This window comes from Protopterus annectens, chromosome 16.part0 (genome assembly GCF_019279795.1).
Source record: "Protopterus annectens isolate FY-2018-M chromosome 16.part0, PAN1.0, whole genome shotgun sequence".
NCBI lineage: Eukaryota > Metazoa > Chordata > Ceratodontiformes > Protopteridae > Protopterus > Protopterus annectens.
In genome coordinates this window covers 330,549,437-330,570,262 of record NC_056750.1, presented here as the reverse complement: position 1 = coordinate 330,570,262, position 20,826 = coordinate 330,549,437, and the positions used below count along the sequence as shown (strand labels likewise).

At 39.3% G+C, this 20,826-nt stretch overlaps 1 protein-coding gene across 3 annotated transcripts in view; it reads left to right on the top strand.

The window, feature by feature from the left end:
- The window catches only part of CARD9 (caspase recruitment domain family member 9), a 706,605-nt gene that overhangs the window by 612,671 nt on the left and 73,108 nt on the right, over positions 1–20,826 (top strand). For all 3 annotated transcript variants that reach the window (XM_044058722.1, XM_044058720.1, XM_044058723.1), the window contains one exon: positions 19,363–19,404. In XM_044058722.1, coding sequence (XP_043914657.1) covers positions 19,363–19,404 — 42 coding nt within the window. The remainder of the gene's footprint in view (positions 1–19,362; positions 19,405–20,826) is intronic.

The window sequence follows — 20,826 nt, the reverse complement described above, 5'->3', positions numbered from 1 at the left end:
GGTCCAGATAGGCTGTGTGGACTACCTTCCCTTCATCTATGGCCTTGGTGACTGTTTCAAAGAAGTCGACCAGGTTCAAAAGGCAGGATCTGCCCTTGACGAAGCCAAATTGGGTAGGATCTAGTGTCTGTAGGTCCCCAATGTCTTTGTTTATGAGTTCCATGATGATCCTCTCCATAGCCTTGCAGACTAGGCTAGTCAGGCTTATGGGGCGATAGTTTCCAGGGTCCGCAGAAGCGCCACCTTTGTGGAGTGGGACCACTGTTGCTGTACGCTATTCTTTGGGCACATATCCTGTAGTGAGGCTGAGATTGTACAGCAGTTTTACTTGAGGGATTAGTTCTTCTTGGAGTTCATGTAGGATGCAACCCGGGATGCCATCTGGTCCCATGGAAGCAGTGTTTTTTGCTTTGGAGAGGGCGGCCTTCACCTGAGCATCAGAGATGTTTGGGAGGCTGCACTCTGCCGGGATAGATACTTGCTCTTTTGGGGGGGGGGTGGAGAAGTTTGCACTGAACCTGTCTGCCAGGATATTGGCGATGTCTGTGGGATCAGTGTATTTTTTGTCGCTTAGAATCAACTCAGAACAAGTCTGGGAGTTGCACCCCAGGTTCCTAACATAACCAAAAAAGCCTTATGATTGTCTTTAGTGTCCTGTGCAATTTTTCTCTCGAAGCTGGCCTTGGAGGATTTTATGAGGGATCGTAATTTTTTGCTAGTACTGATCAGAGATGCCTTCCCTTTTAGGGATTTTGCTCTATCATGTAGTAGCTTCCTCCTTCTGTTGTACAGTTTATTTATGGCTGGGGTCCACCAGACTGGACACCTGCCTTTGGATGATTGGGTCTTGATTTTGTTTGGGATAGCATGATGCATGCATTCCTGGAGATGTCCGTAGAATGTGTTTATATAGGATTCTGCAGTTTGGGCCATAGTTTCCACTGGCCCTGGGGCCTTGAAGGATTCCACTTCAGTTTTGAGAAGTGTGAAGTTCGCTTTTGAGAAGTTTTTCACTGTGGTTTTCTGGGCTGGGGGTGGGGTCAGGATGTGGATATCCAGTGAAATTAATTTATGGTCTGATCTTACCAATGAGGGATATACTTCTGGTATGGAGCATAGAGTCCCCATGTTGGTAATGATCAGGTCTAGTATGTTTTCCCCTCTTGTGGGAGTGGTGACTAGTTGTTCCATAGCATTTGAGTTTATAAATTCCAGGAACCTTTGGGCTAAGGTGCTGGGGCTTGAGTAATGCTCCCAGTCTATGTTTGGGTAGTTGAAGTCGCCCAATATAATGGTGTTCGGAGAGATCTTCATGTTCTCCAATGTTTTCAGGAAAGCCGAGTGGGATTCCTGACTTTGAGAGGGTGGTCTGTAGGATGCTATAAACTGAAAAGCAGTCTTGCCCACTGTCAGTTGCACATGGATGGTCTCTGTTACTTCGTGCAATGCCACTAACCTGGAGGTGTGGATATCCTTGATAAATATGGAAACTCCCCCTCCTTTTGTGGTTCGGTCCGGGTTTTGGGGCCGAAAAGCATGATATGAGGTATAACCTGGTAGTGCTGGGGTGCTCTCTGGAGCCTTGAACCAGGTTTCTGTCACTGCACAGATATCAATGTTCTCCATACTGAGGAGAGCTTCGAGTGCATGCATCTTGAGGTTAAGACTTCTGGCGTTTAGCAGCATTACCCTTAGTTTCTTGTTCCTTGTGCTGTCTATGGAGGTGGGTTTGACTTTTGAGCCTTGCCTAAAAAAGGCACTATGGGGGTGGCAAGAGCCTTTGCCAATATCCGAAAGCCCAGGGGTAACAGGTGCAAGCTGTCCCTAGCGAAGCAACGTGGCTTGTCGAGTATGTCATCCCAGGCTGACAGACACTGGATCCCCTTTGAATGACACCAACATTTTAGCCAATTGTTAAAATCGATCATTTTGTCTTTATACTGTGGCATCATTCTAGGTGAGGGTAAGATGCTGCTCAAGGTCAGGGTCATACTGGCCTGGGCTACATGATCAGAGAGCTCCTGTATGTCTCTTTTCATGTAGTCGAGGGAGGTACGTCTCAGGTCATTCACGCCAGCATGTACAATGACTGAGTCATATTTGTATTTGCTTTGGAGTGACCTGAGTGCTTGCATTATGTGGTGGATCCTAGCGCCCGACAGGCAGCTCACTGTGACCTTCTCTTTATTCAGCCTGATGAGCGGGACGTCAGTGTGTCTGACAATAGAGTCGCCTATTACAAGAGTATCAGGTGTGTTATTCAGCCTTAAGGGCTGTGACTGCTTGGCACACTGACTTTGTGTACTATGTGTTGTATGTGTTTTGTTTTGGGGTAGCATTTGCTTGGATGTCTGCTTTGGAGGTCTCTGTTGCTTGGGTAGATTTTTGTTTAGAGCCTCCGAGTATGTTTTTGTGTTTTTATGTGTTTGGTTCGCTGTTGTGGTGGGACTATGTGATACTGGAAGTGTGTTGTGTGAGGTTACCTTCTCCTCCTGACTGGTTACACCAGTTTTGAGATGAGAGAGCTCAGCCTCCAGTTTGGCTATATGGTTGCATCTCTCACATATATTTGAACCTGTTTGGAGGAGGAGAGGGTTGTCCGTGTACATAAGACAGTTGTAACATTGCCTCAAAATTCCCAGATTCACCAGCTGGACTGGAGAGCAAACCATTGACTGACCTTTGGACATGCTAGAGTAATATAGGGAACTGAATTAAAATGGACCAATAGGGGACAAGGTAATCGTAGAGAGTATAAGAGTAAGTAGTGCTTATGGTTTATTAGTGCTAACTTGTAAAATTACATATTTGGACCAGTGAGGGGCCTTAGAATGAGAATATCGTGTTTAATTTGAGAGATAGAGCAGTTCTAAGGGAAAAAGTGAAGAGCAGACTTTGTGGAGCCAGGAATAGTTCAAACCCAATTAGGCGACGCTGCCTGATGTTGCGCTATGTGCAAAAACGTGCAAAACCGCGCAAAAGTGGTTTTTAAGAGAGGGAGATGAAGGAGTTAGGAATTGACCCAAAATGGCCAATAAAACTACAGTTTCAAGGCAGTAACCACTCCCACAGGGGCAGACAGGCTGCTCAATGTTTATCACTGCCACTGATGAACACAGAGACTTCCCTTTAGACCAAGCAAACAATGGCCTCCAAGAAACTTACAAACAGTTCAGAAGAGCAAATCTGTAACTGAACTTTTTTAAATCTCAGAAAAGTGGGAAAAAAGCAAGATTTTTTTGTTTTTTGTTTTTTTCTTAAGGAAAGCAGAGGTTCACAAGTATCAACAAGTTAGAACAGTGCAGTAAATGACCCCACACTTGAGTGCTAGGCCAGAGACAGATAAAATGCAAGTTTTAAGGAAAAAACGATTTTAAAAATAAGTGCAGGCAGAAAATTCAATAATCAGCTCTAGGTTGTGTTCTAAATACAGTTACCAACACAGAAATCAAATTTAACAAGCCAGAAAATGCTCAAAAGTAGGCGGCAATGCAGATAAACTTAACAAATAATCTGAAGCAAAATACTTAAAATCTCAAAAGTGGCTCCTTTCTTCTCTCAGCGTTTTCTCCTCTTGGCGGGTGCTTCACCAACAGACAACAAGTCCAAAAAGATGCCAAAACCACGAGGCAATCGGGTTTTAAGAGAGGAAGATCAAGGAGTTAGGAATTGACCTAAAATGGCCAATAAAACTACAGTTTCAAGGCAGTAACCACTCCCATAGGGTCAGGCAGGCTGCTCAATGTTTATCACTGCCACTGATGAACACAGAGACTTCCCTTTAGCCCAAGCAAACAATGGCCTCCAAAAAACTTACAAACAGTTCAGAACAGCAAATCTGTAACTGAACTTTTTTAAATCTCAGAAACGTGGGAAAAAAGCAAGATTTTTTTTGTTTTTTTGTTTTTTTTAAGGAAAGCAGAGGTTCACAAATATCAACAAGTTAGAACAGTAAATGACCCCACACTTGAGTGCTAGGCCAGAGACAGATAAAATGCAAGTTTTAAGAAAAAAACAATTTTAAAAATAAGTGCAGGCAGGAAATTCAATAATCAGCTCTAGGTTGTGTTCTAAATACAGTTACCAACACAGAAATCAAATTTAACAAGCCAGAAAATGCTCTGGAGCTACTGCAAAATAATAGCTCCAATCTTATGTTCTAAGTACTGTGCTGTTGTGTAATTCATTATGATTTTAACCCCCTCTTAAACGCATGTGTACACACACACACACACACACACACACACACACACACACACACACACACACAGACAAACACGCATACACATACGTAAAACAATTGTTATCCTTAGCCCTGCACGCAGTCCTCTTTCTTAACCAAAATAAATATTGTAAATACAGTAAACTTTCAGTTAACCGGAACTCAAGCAACCTACGTTTTTGGAGTTTTAGAGTTTTAAAAAGGAAGATTGGAATAAATTCCTTCTCTCCCCAACCTGAGAACAAGTCAAACCAAACAAATAGTATAGGGTACAGTATTAGTCAGGCCTATTTTTAATAGTAAGTCTCAAGCAACCAGAAACTACTGTTATCCGGCATCTACCAGTTCCCATGGGTGCTGGTTAACTGAGAGTTTACTGTAGTTGGTAATGCAATGGTGTATTGAATGCTTTATCTATTAGTCATAATATTCTGTACTGAAAGGTACTTTGTTTTTGACCTAACTAATTTTTCTGTCTGTGTATACTGTTTTTTTTGTCTTGTGTATGTAATTATTGTCCTTCTTGGCTGTGGATGAAATGGGACCTGTTGGGTGAGTCTGATTAACAAAGTTAATAAATAAATAAGTAAGTAAGTAAGTAAGTAAATTACTGTCTCACTGCTGTTTGATAGCACTGTAAGCTATGCTGTTTCTGAAATGGATCCTGTTGGGTCAGTCCACTACCCTGGTTAACAAATGTAGCTCATTATCACTTCTGCTTGATGGCACTGAGTCTGTCCATGCATGCCTTATGTGAGAAGCATGCTTAATCTGACCCTGCGCTGGGCACGCTGTCTTTTGTGCTGTGTGTTAGTGGCTTTTTCAGTTGTGCAGTCTAATAAGCTGTATCTTTTTCAGTTGTGCACTGTAATACATATGAGGTAGATTTTGTAGCATAACAATGTAATTGTAAATGGCAGTTTTTGGTTAATAACAACATTTTGTTATGTATTATGTGAAAATAACAGAAATCTGTGAAGTGATCAGAGGAGAACAAGTGTAGCATTGTATGATCACCATAAAACCAAGCTTATGCTACATGACCAATAAAATTGTTTATTCTTTCTAAGCATATAGTTCTCGACATAGGCAACTGCAAATGTTTAGGTGAGGGAGAGGCTATTATATGGTTTGATGGAACATAGGATAGCAGTATTTGATGGCTAGAATAATATTCAGGGAGATTTGCTGAAAGTTATGTTCCCCTTTCTCCACTGGCAGTGGGGTCTTCATCGTTAGTATATAGCAGTAGGTGAGTATGGTGGCACATTACCCACATGAGGGTGCCAGATGCTTGATATCTGGATAAAATACCTTTTAATGAGTTTGAGTGCTTTTTTTTTGTCAGATCATTTTTTCCTTCCATTTTTTTTTCATTGAATAACAGTCTGGCTAATCATCATATGACAAACCACACTAAAACTGTGCACTACACCAACAAGGAACTAGAACTTTACTTTGGTCAGAGCAGAAGCCAAATCATAATTCCTTGTCATGTGATTGGACCTTATTGTGTGGTTTCTGACTGAATTCTAGTAGGTGACCAGCGTACTGACATTCTGCAGATATGGGGCAGTAGGAAAACCTGTATTTATTCTTTTATTACTTAAACAATTATATGAACATGTTCACCTGACAAGTCATTGGGGTGCAGTGGTTATAATGTGGTTTGAGCTGCATCCACTGCCAAAGTACCAGTAATGTATTCTATTACTGATGTGTGTTGAAAATTACTGGTGTTTTTTTTTTCTTTTGTCTCAGTAATGTATAGGCTCTGCTCAAGGTTCATATAGGTGGAAGAAAGCAAGATCTGTATCTCTGGTATTCATATTTTGAACTATATAACCATTTTGGATAGTCATTGTACATGGTTCAGTGCAAGCACTTATACTGGCCACGCTGTGATTATCTTTTGGTGAAATTAGTTTACCTGACACAGTATTTTTGTGCAGTCAGTTTATCTTGCTGTTTTTTGCTATTTAAGATCAGTTCTACTGCTTGAACCCTTTTGGGAAGTTTCAAACATGAAACTAGTTTAGGTCCTTATCTGACATCTTCTACAAGCCTTTATGGTAGCTGGTGAACCACAAAAATTGTATTTTCGTAGCTACGTGTAACAATGTGTACAGAGCTAAACCTAATAGACTCGAATTGTTTCAAATGTAGAGGCCACATTAATAAAGAAGGGGACTGGAATTATTGTTACTAATCTTTGTAAATGACAAGTAAGCATGCACATGCTTATACACACACACACACACACACACACACACACACACACACACACACACACACACACACACACACACACACACACACATGCATACACATATGTGCACACACAAATACACGTGTACGCACATGTGTGCGCACACACACACACACACACACACACACACACACACACACACACACACACACACACACACACACACACACACATTGCTCTCAACTTCTTTGCTCAGGAATCAAGGATAAAGCCAAAAAGAAAAAGAAAAAACTCCAAATCAGGGACGTTTTTACTTATTAATCTAATTCAATTAGGAAGTTAATTAAACAACACAATTTGCATCAACATGCATTTTCATAGGCTCATAGGAGGTTACTAGGCTAATGGCTCCAGGACCCTTACAAGCCTAGCCAAGTTCAACCCATGTTCCCAAAGGTGTCTGGTTCAAGCAGACACTACAATTAACACCTATTGCCCCTGTCCAAGAGGGACACAGGTGGAACCTCCTGGGTGAATTTCCAGTTACATATCCGGTCATCCAAATTATGCTTAAATAGGGCCAATGAGGGGCTTTGTTTAATATGAATAGGAAGCTTGTTTCAAAGGTGTGGCAACCTCTGTGAGACAAATCTGTCTCCAGCAAGTTCTGTTGAGGTCACATACCAGGTTAAGTTCCTTTGAGTGAGTGGCCCATGTGCCATTTCACTTGTGAATGTGCAGCATTTCCATTAAAGCTGGGTCAGAGATTTCTCTATATTCAAGGCAGAAGTCACCTATGAGCAGTCTGTATGACACAGAGTAAAGTGACAATGACTTTAGTCTTTTCAAATAAGACAGATCTTGAAGACCCTGAATTTTCTTTGTAAGGAACCTTTGTGGTCTCACCAGTTGCTGCAGGTATTTGGAAAGGGAGTGTTGTACTTTATCGTTGGCCTGATGAGGGAAGAGTATGGGGGGGAGCATTATAACCTATTTTTTTCTGGAGGCAATGCTCTAGATGAGCAATATAAAAATGCCCTTCTTACCACTGTGGAGACATGGTGATCAAAGTTAAAGTTGCTGTGAACCTGTGTGCCCAGATCTGTCACCACTGACTGTGTGCTTAGACTATTGCTATTGATGTGGTAGTTTCCAGGAACATCACCCTTGCCAAAGGGAGTGATAATGCATTTTTTTGCATTAAGTTTAAGACCATGACTTTGACATCGGTCATTAGTCTGTGTAAGACCTTCTTGTAGGATGTTGACATTGCTAGGGTTTCAATGATCATTCCCAGTTTTCAGTCATCAGCAAACTTTGTCAGCCACAGTCCTTTAGTTTTAGCCTGTACTTCAGATAAGTGGATTCTGAACAGTAGGGGTCCCAGAACTGATCGCTGTGAGACACCACTGGTTACAGGTCTGCTGGAGGAGGTGGAGTCCCCTATTTTTACCATATGAGTTCTATCAGTGAGCCAGTTTGCAACACACCTGACAATATATGGGTTGATACCCAGCTGGGTGAGTTTATCAATGATGCCTGAGTGGGAGATTGTCAAAAGCCTTGGCTAAGTCTAGGTAGGCTGTATGCAGAGATTTGCCCTCGTCTAGGGCTTTGGTGTCTGTCTCAAAGAAGTCCACCAAGATTAACAGGCAGGATCTCCCCTTGACAAAGCCAATCTGGGTGGGGCCGAGCATTTAGAGATTTCCTATATCTTTGTTAATAAGGTCCACGATGATTTGTTCCATGGCCTTGCAGATAAGGCTGTTCAGGCTAGTGGGTCTGTAGTTCCCAGGGTCCTTGGATGCACCCCCCTTTGTGCAAAGGGATGACGGTAGTCATTTTCCATTCTGCTGGAACAAAGCCAGTTCATAGGCTGTGATTGAAAAGCGTACCCAATGGTGATGCTAATTCCTGTTTTAATCCATGTAGAACACAGCCCTGGATTTTTTCTGGTCCCATAGAAGCTGTGTTTTTGGCCTTGGTGTTTAAGACCTGCTCCTCAGAGATACTAGGTGGGGGACAGGTGTTAGGGATGCTTTGGGGTATATGCTGTGGTGACAAGGGAGTGAAGTTTTACTGAACCTGTCAATCATCAGATTTGCTATATCAACAGGTTCTGTATATGTAGTACCATTAACTATGAATTAACCACAAATCTAGGCCTTACCTTTGAGTTTACAGATATAACTAAAGAACACCTTGTGGTTATCTTTAGTTAGGGAAGCTAATTTGGATTTGTAATTGGGTTTGGAGGACTTCGCTAGAAATCTTACTTGCTTAAGTTGAGAAGGGAGTGTTTCCAAATTTAAGACTGTTCCTTCCTACTTTTAGATAGCAGTTTCTTTCTCATGTTGTATAGCCTGTTAATGGCAGCTGTCCACCAGGCAGGTTTGTTTTTCCCCTGAAAATCTTGCTTTGGTTCTATCAGACATGGTAGAGTCAATACAATTGTACAGCTGCTTGTATAAAGTAGTGGTGTATAACTCAGCATAGGTGTCTGTTCCATCAGTGAGGTAAGGGGTTATGAAGCTATTTATGCTGTCACGTAAGAGGTTGTAATTGGCCTTGGAGAAATGTTTTGGTCTAGTTTTTGCTAAAGGGGAGGGTGGGGTCTTGTGTTATAGTTACTTCTAGAGAGACTGATTTGTGGTCAGATCTCACCAGAGGTGGCCACACACACTGGGGGTGGTGGAGCGGTACCCCATGTTGGTGATCACCAGATCCAAGATGTTTAAGCCCCTTGAGAAACTGTCAAGCAGCTGGTCCAGGGCATTGGAGTTAATAAAATCCAGGAACCTTTGAGCAAGTTTAATTACTCAGTCAAATCATGTGTAATTAAAGTCACCCAAAACCATAGCTGATTGACTCAAGTAGATCCAAGCAGGCTGAATGGATGTCCTGATTCATGGAGGGGGTCCTATAGCTTGCAATGACTTGAAGAGGGGTCTTACCTACAGTCAAGTGCACCTGAAGTAATTCAAGGGAATCATGCTGTTTAACCAGTCTAGAAGTGTGTTTATCTTTAATAAATATTGATGCACCACCTCTTTTAATTCTCATGCCTTCAGTTTGTGGTCTGAGCGTGTGGAAGGAAATGTAACCTAGTACAGCTGGGGTGCTCTCTGCAGACTTAAACCAGGTCTCAATGACTGCACAAATGAAAGCATCTTCCAAGGTGAGGACTGCTTCCAGTTAGTGCAGTTTCTGGTTTAGACTCCTAGCATTTAGCAGCATAACTTTGAGGTTGTTTTTAGAGGGTATTTTTATGTTGGGAATTTTGTTCTTGTGACATTGCCTAAAAAGGCACTATGGTGGTAGCAAGAGCCTTAGTCAGTAACCGAAATCCCAGGGGTGATAGATGAAGACCTTCTCTGGCAAACATCGAGATCTGTTGACCATGTCATCCCAGGCTGACAGATACTGGATGCCCTTTGAATGACACCAGAAACTAAGCCAGTTGTGGAAGTCATCCATTTTTGTTTGTATTGAGGTATCAACCTAGGTGAAGGCAAAATGCTGCTTAAGGCTAGGGACATACCTGCCTAAGACACATAATCAGAGTGCTCAGTCATGTCTCTCTTCATATAGTTCAGTGAGGTATGTTTCATGTCATTCACACCAACATGGACAATGACAGAGTCATAACAGTGCCTATTGTTGAGAGACTTGAATGTGTGTGTGATGTGGTGGATCCTGGCACATGACAGCTGATTGTGACTTTTTCCTTATCCAGCCTGGTGAGAGGGACATCTGTGTGTCTCACAACTGAGTCACCTTTGACTAAGATGTTTGTTTTTGTGTTATGCCTTAGGGTCTTGACTGGTGGGACACTGGTGTGTGATATATTATATGTACTATGTTCTGCAGATGATATATTATGTGAACTGTGCTTGCATTTGTGTTTGGGAGGTCTATGATATTTAGGTAAGCTTCTGGTAAGGACCTTCATAAATGTAGGTTTATGTGTTTTTGGTTTGGTAGGTGAAGAAGGTAAGGTGTGCATACTGACAACCTGCTTAGTATCAGATGAGCTGACTGGTGAGACAGATAGTCTGGATTCTAGGTTCTTGATATAGATGCATCTTTCACATAATGAATTTGTGTGGACTAGAAGAAGTGGGTTGTCAGTGTACATCAGGCAATTGCTACATTGCTCTCAAAAAAACACAGGAAAAACAAATGTAGATGTAAAATCTGTAATAGGGTTAGTAATCTTTCAGGTGTGTTCCAAATATTATATTGGTCAAACTACACATTGGTGATGTTAGGCATTCTGATAGTCCCATTTCAGAACATTTTAATTCTTAATGTTGGTACTTGGTTTTGTACTAATTAAATAATTGATTTATAAATTGCTACATTGCCTCAGGATACCCATGTTGACCAGGCTGGCTGAAGAAACTGTGGGAAATTGTCTGTGCATAATGCTAGGTAAGTTGATGTGGTCAGAAAACAGGGAGAGGACAGGAAGGGCCAGGTAAATTAGAGGACAAGAGAAGTGGACAAAAAATATGAAGGACTAGTGGGTAGGATCTGTGTTGGCACCTCAGGAGCTCTGCTGAATGTATCACCTGTCAGTGAAGGACAATTGCAAGAACTCACTGATGGAGCACCAGCAGAGTACTAACAGAAAATTTGCCGGCAGAAGTGGTTGTGTCTATTACCACCAATGGTGCCCACTGCTGCTCAGCAGTGAACAATGGGTAAACAAACACAAACCCATGGAAGCACAGTGCTTATGTAGCAAATGAGAGCAAACTGATTAAACAAATTAACCAATAAAAAAGCTAAAAACTGAGCCCTGTTCCAGCAGTCTTCAATCAGATGAGTTGTAACTGCTCATTCCTGCCACTAGGGTGCAGGGAACCCGCTCCAGCAAAGGATGGCCTGGTTTAGTGCTCAAGTTATACAAACAGAACTAGATTCAACAGGTCTGAATCTAGTCTATGCCACAGCAAACAAAGCGCAACAATTTCAGAAAACAAAACAGTTCAAATAAGCAGTGATATGGTAAAAATACAGATTAAAAGTGCAATATACAGTGAAAAATTCTACTTAAGTTTTGCAGCAATCAGCAGATGCCCAATATTGATCAGATAGATACAGTAGAGCAGTAGCTGGTCACCTGACTCTGTGGAGCTTTGCTAAAACAAGTGCAAACATGTGCAAACATGATACTTATGTAGCAAATGAGAGCAAGCTGATTTAAACAGATTAACCAATAAAAAGCTCAAAACTGGGCCCTGTTCCAGCAGTCATTAATCAGATGAGTTCTAAATGCACACTCCTGCCACTAGGATGCAGGGGAATCCTATCCAACAAAAGATGGCCTGCTTTAGTGCTCAAGTTATACAAACAGAACTAGATTCAGCAGGTCTGAATCTAGTCTATGCTATAGCAAAGTGCAACAACTTCAGAAAAAAAATAGTACAAGTAAGTAGCCACAATAAGCCTTCAACTGGAAACTCAGAAGGGCAGAGGCTACCCACCCTCCCACAAGAATGTAGACCACACACCTTCTTAATGTAAAATAACTGGCCTGAAGCCCAAGAGCTTAAACCAGAACTAAGACACTTTTAGAATAACAGACATACTAAGCCTTCAACCAGCAATTTCCAACTTAGAAGGATGTAAGCTACCTCTCCTGCCACAAGAGTGTAGACTACAAACCTTCTTAATGTAAAACAACTGGCCTGAAGCACAAGTGCTTAAACCAAAACTAAGAGGCTTAGAATAACAGTTACAATTTAATCAGGCTACTAACAAGCAGCAATAAATGCAGCAGAATAAATGCAATTGAACTGAACACTTTTAAGAATAAGCAACAAAAGCAAAATAAAGTAATAAAGTAATAAAGTAGGAAGAAACATAAATACAGTAAAAGCAGCTGAATAAAGTGAACATTTTATAAGTTAAATGGGATGGGACTAAGGGAGTAAACAGAATATAATTCAAGGTTAAGAAACTAAGGGGATGGGACTTCCTAAATTTATTTATTTTATTTATTTATTTATTTATTTATTTGCAGTTGGTTTACCAGGATAGTCCATTGGGCCAAAAAGAACCCATTTTCAATGGAGTCCTGGGGAGAAAAGCTCCAAAAACAAACAATTGGGACCAGATACATATTTTTAGATTTTTTTTTGAACATGTAATGATTGGGAGGGAGATGAATGGATGGTGGGAGGGAGTTCCACGAGAGAGAGGCTAGGTTAAAGGTTTTGTTTGGAGGATGAGTTGGTTTTTTGTTGTGTACTTAGGTTTTGGTTGTTTGACCTTACCTAAAAAAACTCTATCGTAGGTGCATCATGAAAGAAGGAAGGGAGGGGAGAGAGGAGATGGGTTGAGAATGAGCTTTGGGGCTAAAGTTAACTGTGTAGTTAGTAGATTATTAGGGTAACTCAGCAAGTTTTTTTTTTAAGAGAAAGTGCAGTGGTGTGGGGGAGACCTGTGGCGTTTCTGAACTTTTTAGATTTTTTTATATAGCAGGAAGAAAGTGTTTTTTAGCCATAGAGAAGGGATAGAAAAGAAGAGGAGAAGTGATTTTTTAGGGAGCTGTGAGGGTACTGATTCTGACGATGGAGGACACCAAGTAACTTTTTATTTTCATCCAATGTTATGTAGCTGAGCAGATATGGTAGAATCATCTGTATAGTGGATGATGTTAGAGAATGGAATCATTTATAAATATATTGAAAGAAGGGGACCCAAGAATGAACCTTGGGAACGTAGGGTACTAAGAAAAGAGGGAAGTGGCCTTTTCCATTTTACAGCTTGGAATCTATTTGATAAATAGGTTATTATCTAAGAGATGTGGTAAGAGTTGAAGGAGTTTAGACATTCATGGATGGAACGGTTGATTAGAATGCTTATAGGATAGGCAATTGCTATCAGGCATTTGGGTCTGGGGTTTCCAAAATTTTCTCAATAAACTTTTTTACTTTTTCTTTAAAGGATTACTCAATAATGGTGTGTTCAGGGGTCTTGTTTGATATAGTCCCCCAGGCTTTATCTCTAAAGGTGCATGGTTGATAGTGTGTTTTGGTTAGCCAGGGGCAGAATTAGTTTTATTCTCTTTGTCCTCAGAGGGGCTTGGGAGTCCAGTATTTCTAAGAATGTTGAGTTAACTGCATCTTCTAAGGATAGTGTCCTTAGATTGTTCAGTTCTACTGCTTTTAGTATAAGACAGATACAGGAGTGAGTGAGTGAGGTGGGCATATGATCACTAGAGGGTCTGGAAAAGTACCTGTCTTAGAGAAATTGTGGGATGTGACACTAGAATCCAATCTAGAATGCTGCCACAAGTAACAGTGTTGATCAGCTGGGAGAAGTTATATAGGTTGATGTTAAGGGGGGTAGATGGTGACTGGATGGAGGCCCAATTAATATTTACATCTCCTAAGATTATGGTTTCATTGCTGATGTTGTTAGAGAGCCAGGAGAGGATATCAACAAGTGTGGAAATATTTCCCCCTGGGGGGATGTAAAGGGATGCTAGACATATGTGTTTATGTTTATTAACGTGTAGGAGAGTTAGGAGTAATTCAGCGTTGTTAAATTGTGGAATAGGTTTGTTGTAGGGAGTAATTAGTAAGGGAAGATGAATATAGGAGACTACTCCATCTCCTTTTTTTGGGACCTGTCTTTTTTCTAAGGATAGAGTAATTCTGGAACTATTTCAGAGTCTTTTTTATAGGTTTTTTAGCCATGTTTCTGAGATAGCTAGGATGTCAGGTTTGTTATGCATGAGCCAGGCATGGAGGGTTGCAACTTTGTTGACTATGCTTTGGGAGTTTATAGAAGTAAGTAATATAGGTTTGCGTGTGGAGGTGGAGGAGCCTGGGTTGGGATGGATATCACCTGATAAAAGACTGGTAATCAGATGAAAGATAGGATTAGAGCGGTAATTTAGCAGTTTAATAAAAGGATTGGGTTTTATTGTGATTGTAAAGGGGTTCTTGGTTGCTATGGGAATGGAGGTTTTCTGAGAGGTGAACAGTTTGTATGAGAAGGATAGGAGGTGTTTTATAGGGTATAGATGGGGAGAAATAGATGAGTGTGAATGTGTGAGAGGGAACTAAGATGGTTAGTTATGTGATAGAATTGTGTATGGTGGGAGGGTACAGGGTGGGGGGAGGTAGTGAAGATATGAAAGTTTAAGAAGTAGTAGTAGTAAAATAGAGATGGATGAAGGTTTCGAGAGCATGTTGATTAAGGTTGTTTGGTGGTATAGTATTGTAATGGTTCTGTATATGTTTATAAGGTTATGATGGTAAAAGCTGTAGAGATAGTGGGGAGTATGGAGTATGTGGGGTGGAGGGGTGTGGTTGTTGGAGTAGGTGTTAGTGGGGGAAAGAAAATCAATTATTTGAGTGAGAGTTTAGAATTGAGGGTGAAAATGTAGAATAGAAGAGGGTGTGGTTAAAGAAGGTAATTGGGTGGAATAGGGCATGTCTAGGGTGTTGGAGGTTGATTGTGGAATTTGGGGACAGGGTAGGGGAGCGGAGTGAGCCCGAAGGATGAACGGAGCGGGAAGAAACCAGAAGAAGATCTGGACTGAAGAAGAAATAATCTCGCGTACTCAGTAGAATGAGCTGATGAGATGGGACTGGGAGGAGTGCCCAAAATCAGATTTATAGTTGGGGCGGGCAACTCAAAAGCCACCAAGTTTAAGAATATAGCAACAGTTGGGCAGCTGGGTGGGGAAAAATAAAAGGCAGAGAGAGATCAGTAATATAAAGCCAGAGTACAGGAAACAAGCCAAACAAGCACTCCAGCTAAATAAAAATAAAAGAGTAATGAAATGTAATGTGTGGCATTATTGACTGATTAATAGTATTCTGCCAGAAAATCAAATATTTTACAAGGGACAAGGCAAAACATGGGACAAACTCAGGAACATTTTGCAAAATAAGTAAAATCTGAGAGCTATATTGGGATAGTTTCAGGAGTCTGAGGTGAACAGTTTGCTGTTTCAGAGGCAATCTGCTACTCAAGTCAGTTTACGTTCCTTTAAGTATGAGATGGACAGAGCTCACCATGAATGATCTTAGTTCCTGTGAAATATGAGCAAGCCACCAATGTTCACATTATTTTAGAGTGCTAAATTGTTAAGCCCATTCTTAAAAAGTTAAATTTCTGCGAAGGCACCTTCTGTTTAGTACTCACAAGAGGAGCCAAAAAATGATGAGAGCTATTAAACAAATAGTGTTCTTCAGTAAACTGTCTTTCGGCTTTTCCCGGTTAGGGGTCGCCACAGCGTAACTCCGGTCCACTAATGATTGGCAGTAGATTTTTACGTGCTGGCTTGCTGGGCCTAACGCACAACCTTCAATGACGGAACGCCCATTCACGCATGCTGACACACAGAAGACGCTCTAACCGAGAATCGAACGTGCAACGTCTAACTGTGAGGCGACAACGCTACCGCAGCACCACCACCGCAGTTGTTAAATAGTGCTCTTCAGTAAAAGAAAGAAATTTCATTTCTTGCAGCCTGCATTGGCTCCCTCATGTAGATGATTGCTACATTCTCCATTAGAAGATTTGGCAGTATTCACTGCATGCAGATTCATTGACTATTTTTCTTATATCACTTGAGAAGGAAGACCTGTTAGAAAATATTTCACATTAAGAGTCACCTGAGCTTATGGAAAATTTTGAAAATAGATTTGTAGTGGTGATAATTCAGCCATCTTCAATACCCTTTAGGTCAGATTCAAAGAAAGCCAGATCCCATATTGCAAGCCATAGTCATAACACAAAAAAGCAATCCTAGATAGGACACCAGTGTGCCAGAGAATGCTGATATGCAACATTTTACAATGATAAATGTTATTCCACTGAATGAAAGTGACAACAAGATGTTATAATCTTTCATTTAGTGTTCCAGTATATAAAGCTTAGAAAATGGTGGTGATGATGATGATGATACATTCAACTAGTCCCAGTAAAAACAAAATCAAACTATGACATCGTGTAGGCAGACATAATGTTTAATACAGTACTTACTACTAATACTGAGGAATTGTTTTTATTTTCCTGAAGAAATCTGGTTCATTTCCAAGATGGTGTGCTTTCTGTGTGGAGATTGCATGTATTCTCTTTTCCTGTGTGAATTTTTACCAGAGTCTGTGGTATCTTCATTTCTTCCCACATCTCCTAGGTATACTTGCATGTGAAACAGTGATATTTTACATTGCCCATGAAATTGTACTAAATGTATGTGTGTTATTTCAGTAATAAGTAAATCCAGTGTCATCACTGAACAATTCCAAAGTGTTGTCAGAAGTAAATTTTCACAGCCATTCTGTCATTATTTATTAATTTCTAAACAACTTTACTGATATGACATATTATTCACATAAAATGCTAACAAAAACTTGTGATTCTTGAGCTCTGTAGAATATGTTGCTCACCCGTTCTTGTCCTGAATTTATTGTTTTCCCAAAGGAAAATAGATTGCTTGATTTGCAGAACCACAGTTCTTTTAATCCTAGTTTACTATGGTCATACCACCTAAAATATTGTTATTAATAAAGGTGTTACTTGGACAGCATGTATTTTCCAAGGGGAGTGTGGACTCCATTCCATCTAACAACCTCTGTCTATGTAGATATTAATTCCAAAACTAACATCTTGGACATAAGATTTTGGACAACAGTATCATTCTCAAATGAAAGTATTTTTTTACAGCTAAACAGCCATACCATTTCAATTAATTCACTTTGCTGTATCTAATAATTATGATTTTACAAACTGTAGGATTTTCTGCATGTTTAATACAACTGCAGTTAGCTTTGTACGTTATCTTTGAGATGTTTTCTTCCTATTTCTTTATCTGAAGAGGGATTCTTATCACATTTAGGCCCCTGTATTTTGCAGTGAAGCTTTTGGCTGCTGCAAGAATTACAGTCACTTGGTTTGAAAAGTTTTGATCTTAACTTGTATGAGCCTATGCTGTTTTCTGAAAGTGCAGCCCTGTACCTCCTGTACCTTAAGAAAATGTCAGTGTTTACACCACCGATTATTTCTGAATAATTATTAGTAAAGTGATCCAAGTATCACTAGGACCATTAATTTGTTCTCATAAGGAAGAACTGGAGCCTATCCGTGCAACTATCAAGCATGAAGTAAAGAAACAGTTCTGTCTGGGAGCCAGTCCGTCACTGTTTATACACACAGCTATGGGGGGTTTAGAGGATTTCCAATTCATCTTTCAGCAACTTTGGAATGTGGGGTGAAACCGGAGACCCTAGAAAAGCTCAGGGGGACATATGAACGGCATTCAGACTCCACAGAAAAACATCCCAGATATGAATCAGTCAAGGGAACTGAGGACTTCAACAGTACTATACTCAGCAAATTTCACTTAATTACACTAGTCTTAAATTTTCAGATTGCTACCAAAAATAGGTATTGTCTAGATACTAATGCTATCTCATTAACAATATTATATAAGAAAGTATTGGATTTTGTACATACATACAGACCGTAGCTCTCAACTAATCAGGGACAAATTTCAATAGAATCAGGGACAAACCCAGAACAAATCAGGGACAATCAGCGACATTTTTAAAATATTAATACTATTAACTTGAGACATTGGCAGAATAAAAAAATGTTAATTAATATACATTTTGTGAAATAAAAGAAACCTATAACTCTTAATTACTGCCATTATTTCTTGAGTATAATTCATCACCTTTCCTCCAAGAGTCACCAGTTTTAGGAGGGATTAAGAGGGACAGAGCTAAATTTTTGAGTCAAAATTAGGGACATCCCTGGAAATCAGGGACAGTTGAAATATTTCAAGCATGGACATTAATGCACTTCTAGCCTGCCAATATACCAAACCAGTTGTTCCCATAATGTGTCCAGTCTATTCTTATAAAGATCTAAACTACTGCTTGCTTTAATGTAATTTGGCACCCTGTTGCATGCATCAGCTGCTCTCTCAGGGAAACAATTAGTACACTTCTCATTCCTACTGAATTTTATACATAGGTTGTCTGATGATTCTCTACTATATTTTCATAACCCCAAACATTCCCAGAGGTAGTTGTCTCTAAATGCCCTATATACCTGAATAAGATCTCCTCTTAAATATCTATAAGAGACACTGTACAAGTTCAGATATTTTAGTCTTTCATAATAACTTAAGTTTTCACATCCATGGATGCCGTTGGTATATTTCTGCTGTACTCTTTCCAGTTTACTCATGCTTGTTTTCTTATAAGGTTTCCATATTGTCATTCCATACTGAAATTTGGGTCTAATGTAATTAATATACGACTTCATCATTTTTGATTTCCTAGACTTTATTTTTTTATATAACCTATGGTTCTATAACTATCATTAACCATTTGGTCGATACAATTAGAAAAACTCAAAGCTGGATCTACCCATATACCCAAATCCTTAAATTTATCTACAGTTTCAATCACTGTGTGCTGTATTAAATAAATCACCTTTCAATTTATGTATCCTAAATCTCATATGCTTCATTTTTGATGTATTTAGCAATATATTATTCTCATGTGCCCAAACGGTCAATTTAGTCAAGTTCTTTTGCAGACATGCCCTATCTGTAACACATGTAATCAGTTTACCCAAATTATCTGCATACAGACTATAGAACACCTCGGGTGAAAAAGATAGTTCTGAAAGATACAATCTAAACAAACAAGGCCCTAGATTTATTAAATTTCCATAATCAGGAATTAGATAGTTGAATTAGTTCTTAGTTGAATTAGAAAAAAAAAACAATTATTGATGAAATGTACTTTTATGAGAATACCGTGATTTTTCTATAGTGTGTATGAAATATTGTTAAGAAATTGTGAAAAACTGTGAGCATATTTTTTTGTCTTGGTGATCACATTCAAGCTAATTAAATTAATATTTACCTTATCCATTACTTTTACAGACTTCTGATTTTGATGACAGTTCACCAAGAAATTCTCAGGTGGTAAGCATCAATATTCAGTCAAAAAATAATACAGCAATATATGTACAGAACAGAGACATTTATAAAACTAATCTATCGTGTGCAATGTAAACTATTGTAGTCAATAATTTCTATCATCTGAGGAAGGCTAATAGAGTGTTTTATGTCTAAGGTATTCAGACAAAGACACCAAATGTTGTTATTCCTTGGATGTGTTAGCAATTGATCAATTGATGAACCCTTTTAAACAGATATATTGCTTTGTAAAAGTTATAACTCATTCATAATTATACGCTTTAACTTCTGAAAACAACATTAATATGGTGATCAAAATTACACTAAAATATTATCACTTTTTAACATTAACTTGGTAAGAAATATAAATTACTTGTTATAATTTTCCTCTAGAGTTTTTTTTTTCTTTTTCTTAATACAACATCAGATTTGCAAATGTTGATTATTATACAGATGCCATAACAACCTTTCTGTTCAGGGCCATATTAAAATAAGCACAAGTTACACTTTTCATTTCAAAGCATTTCCACTAATTTCCATCAATTGTAAGACATGAAAGGCATAAAGGCATATACTCATATACCTGCCCTAAAGAGATGATATTGTGATAATTCCTTCAAGCATGGCTCTGAGATGCCAAGGATAGTTAAGAGCTTACATTTTTTTGGTAATCTAATTGGATGTAACAGCATTTCTCTCTTAGTAGGACTTAATCTTCATCACAAAACTGTGGCCAATGCATGTCACTAATCAAATTCAGTAAGGAATTAAAGTATCTACCAGCAGGGATAAAATCCTGATTAAGTACCAAGTGAGGCTTCATCAACATCATAGTCCTAAAACAATACACCGGATATTTGCATTTTGTAGTACATGCATAGTTCATTTCACAAAATCTGTCAGTGACTAATTATTGAGCTTAGATGTATACTGGAAAAAGGTTGGTATTGCTTACCTTGAAGTATGGTCTGTAGTTGATCACAACATAATTAACTAGCAACTGCCAAGTGACAATGAACAATACTGTGGGTTCACAAAAAAGGACACAATTGTGAAATACACTGTATTGCATTATGCAAGGCAAATATGATGTCTGCCAAAGTGTACTGATATACTCAAAATCTCTCCATGCAAGATATTGCCTCTTAGGCACCATAATACTTAAACATTTAAAAAAAACTATCACATACATGGCATCTCCATGTCTTCAATAGGAATCCCTTTACAATGGTTTAACTACTGCACTCATCAGAATTTTGCACCAAGGCATTTTTAGTGTGGCCTCATAAGATATGGAACACACTTTCAATAACTTTTAAAATGCAATGGCATAGCATTTCTTTGCATCTAACTGCATTCTTACTGGCCTAATGAAGTACTCTGTAATTGTTTTGCTACTGAGTAGTTGTAATTATTGTCTATCTTTAT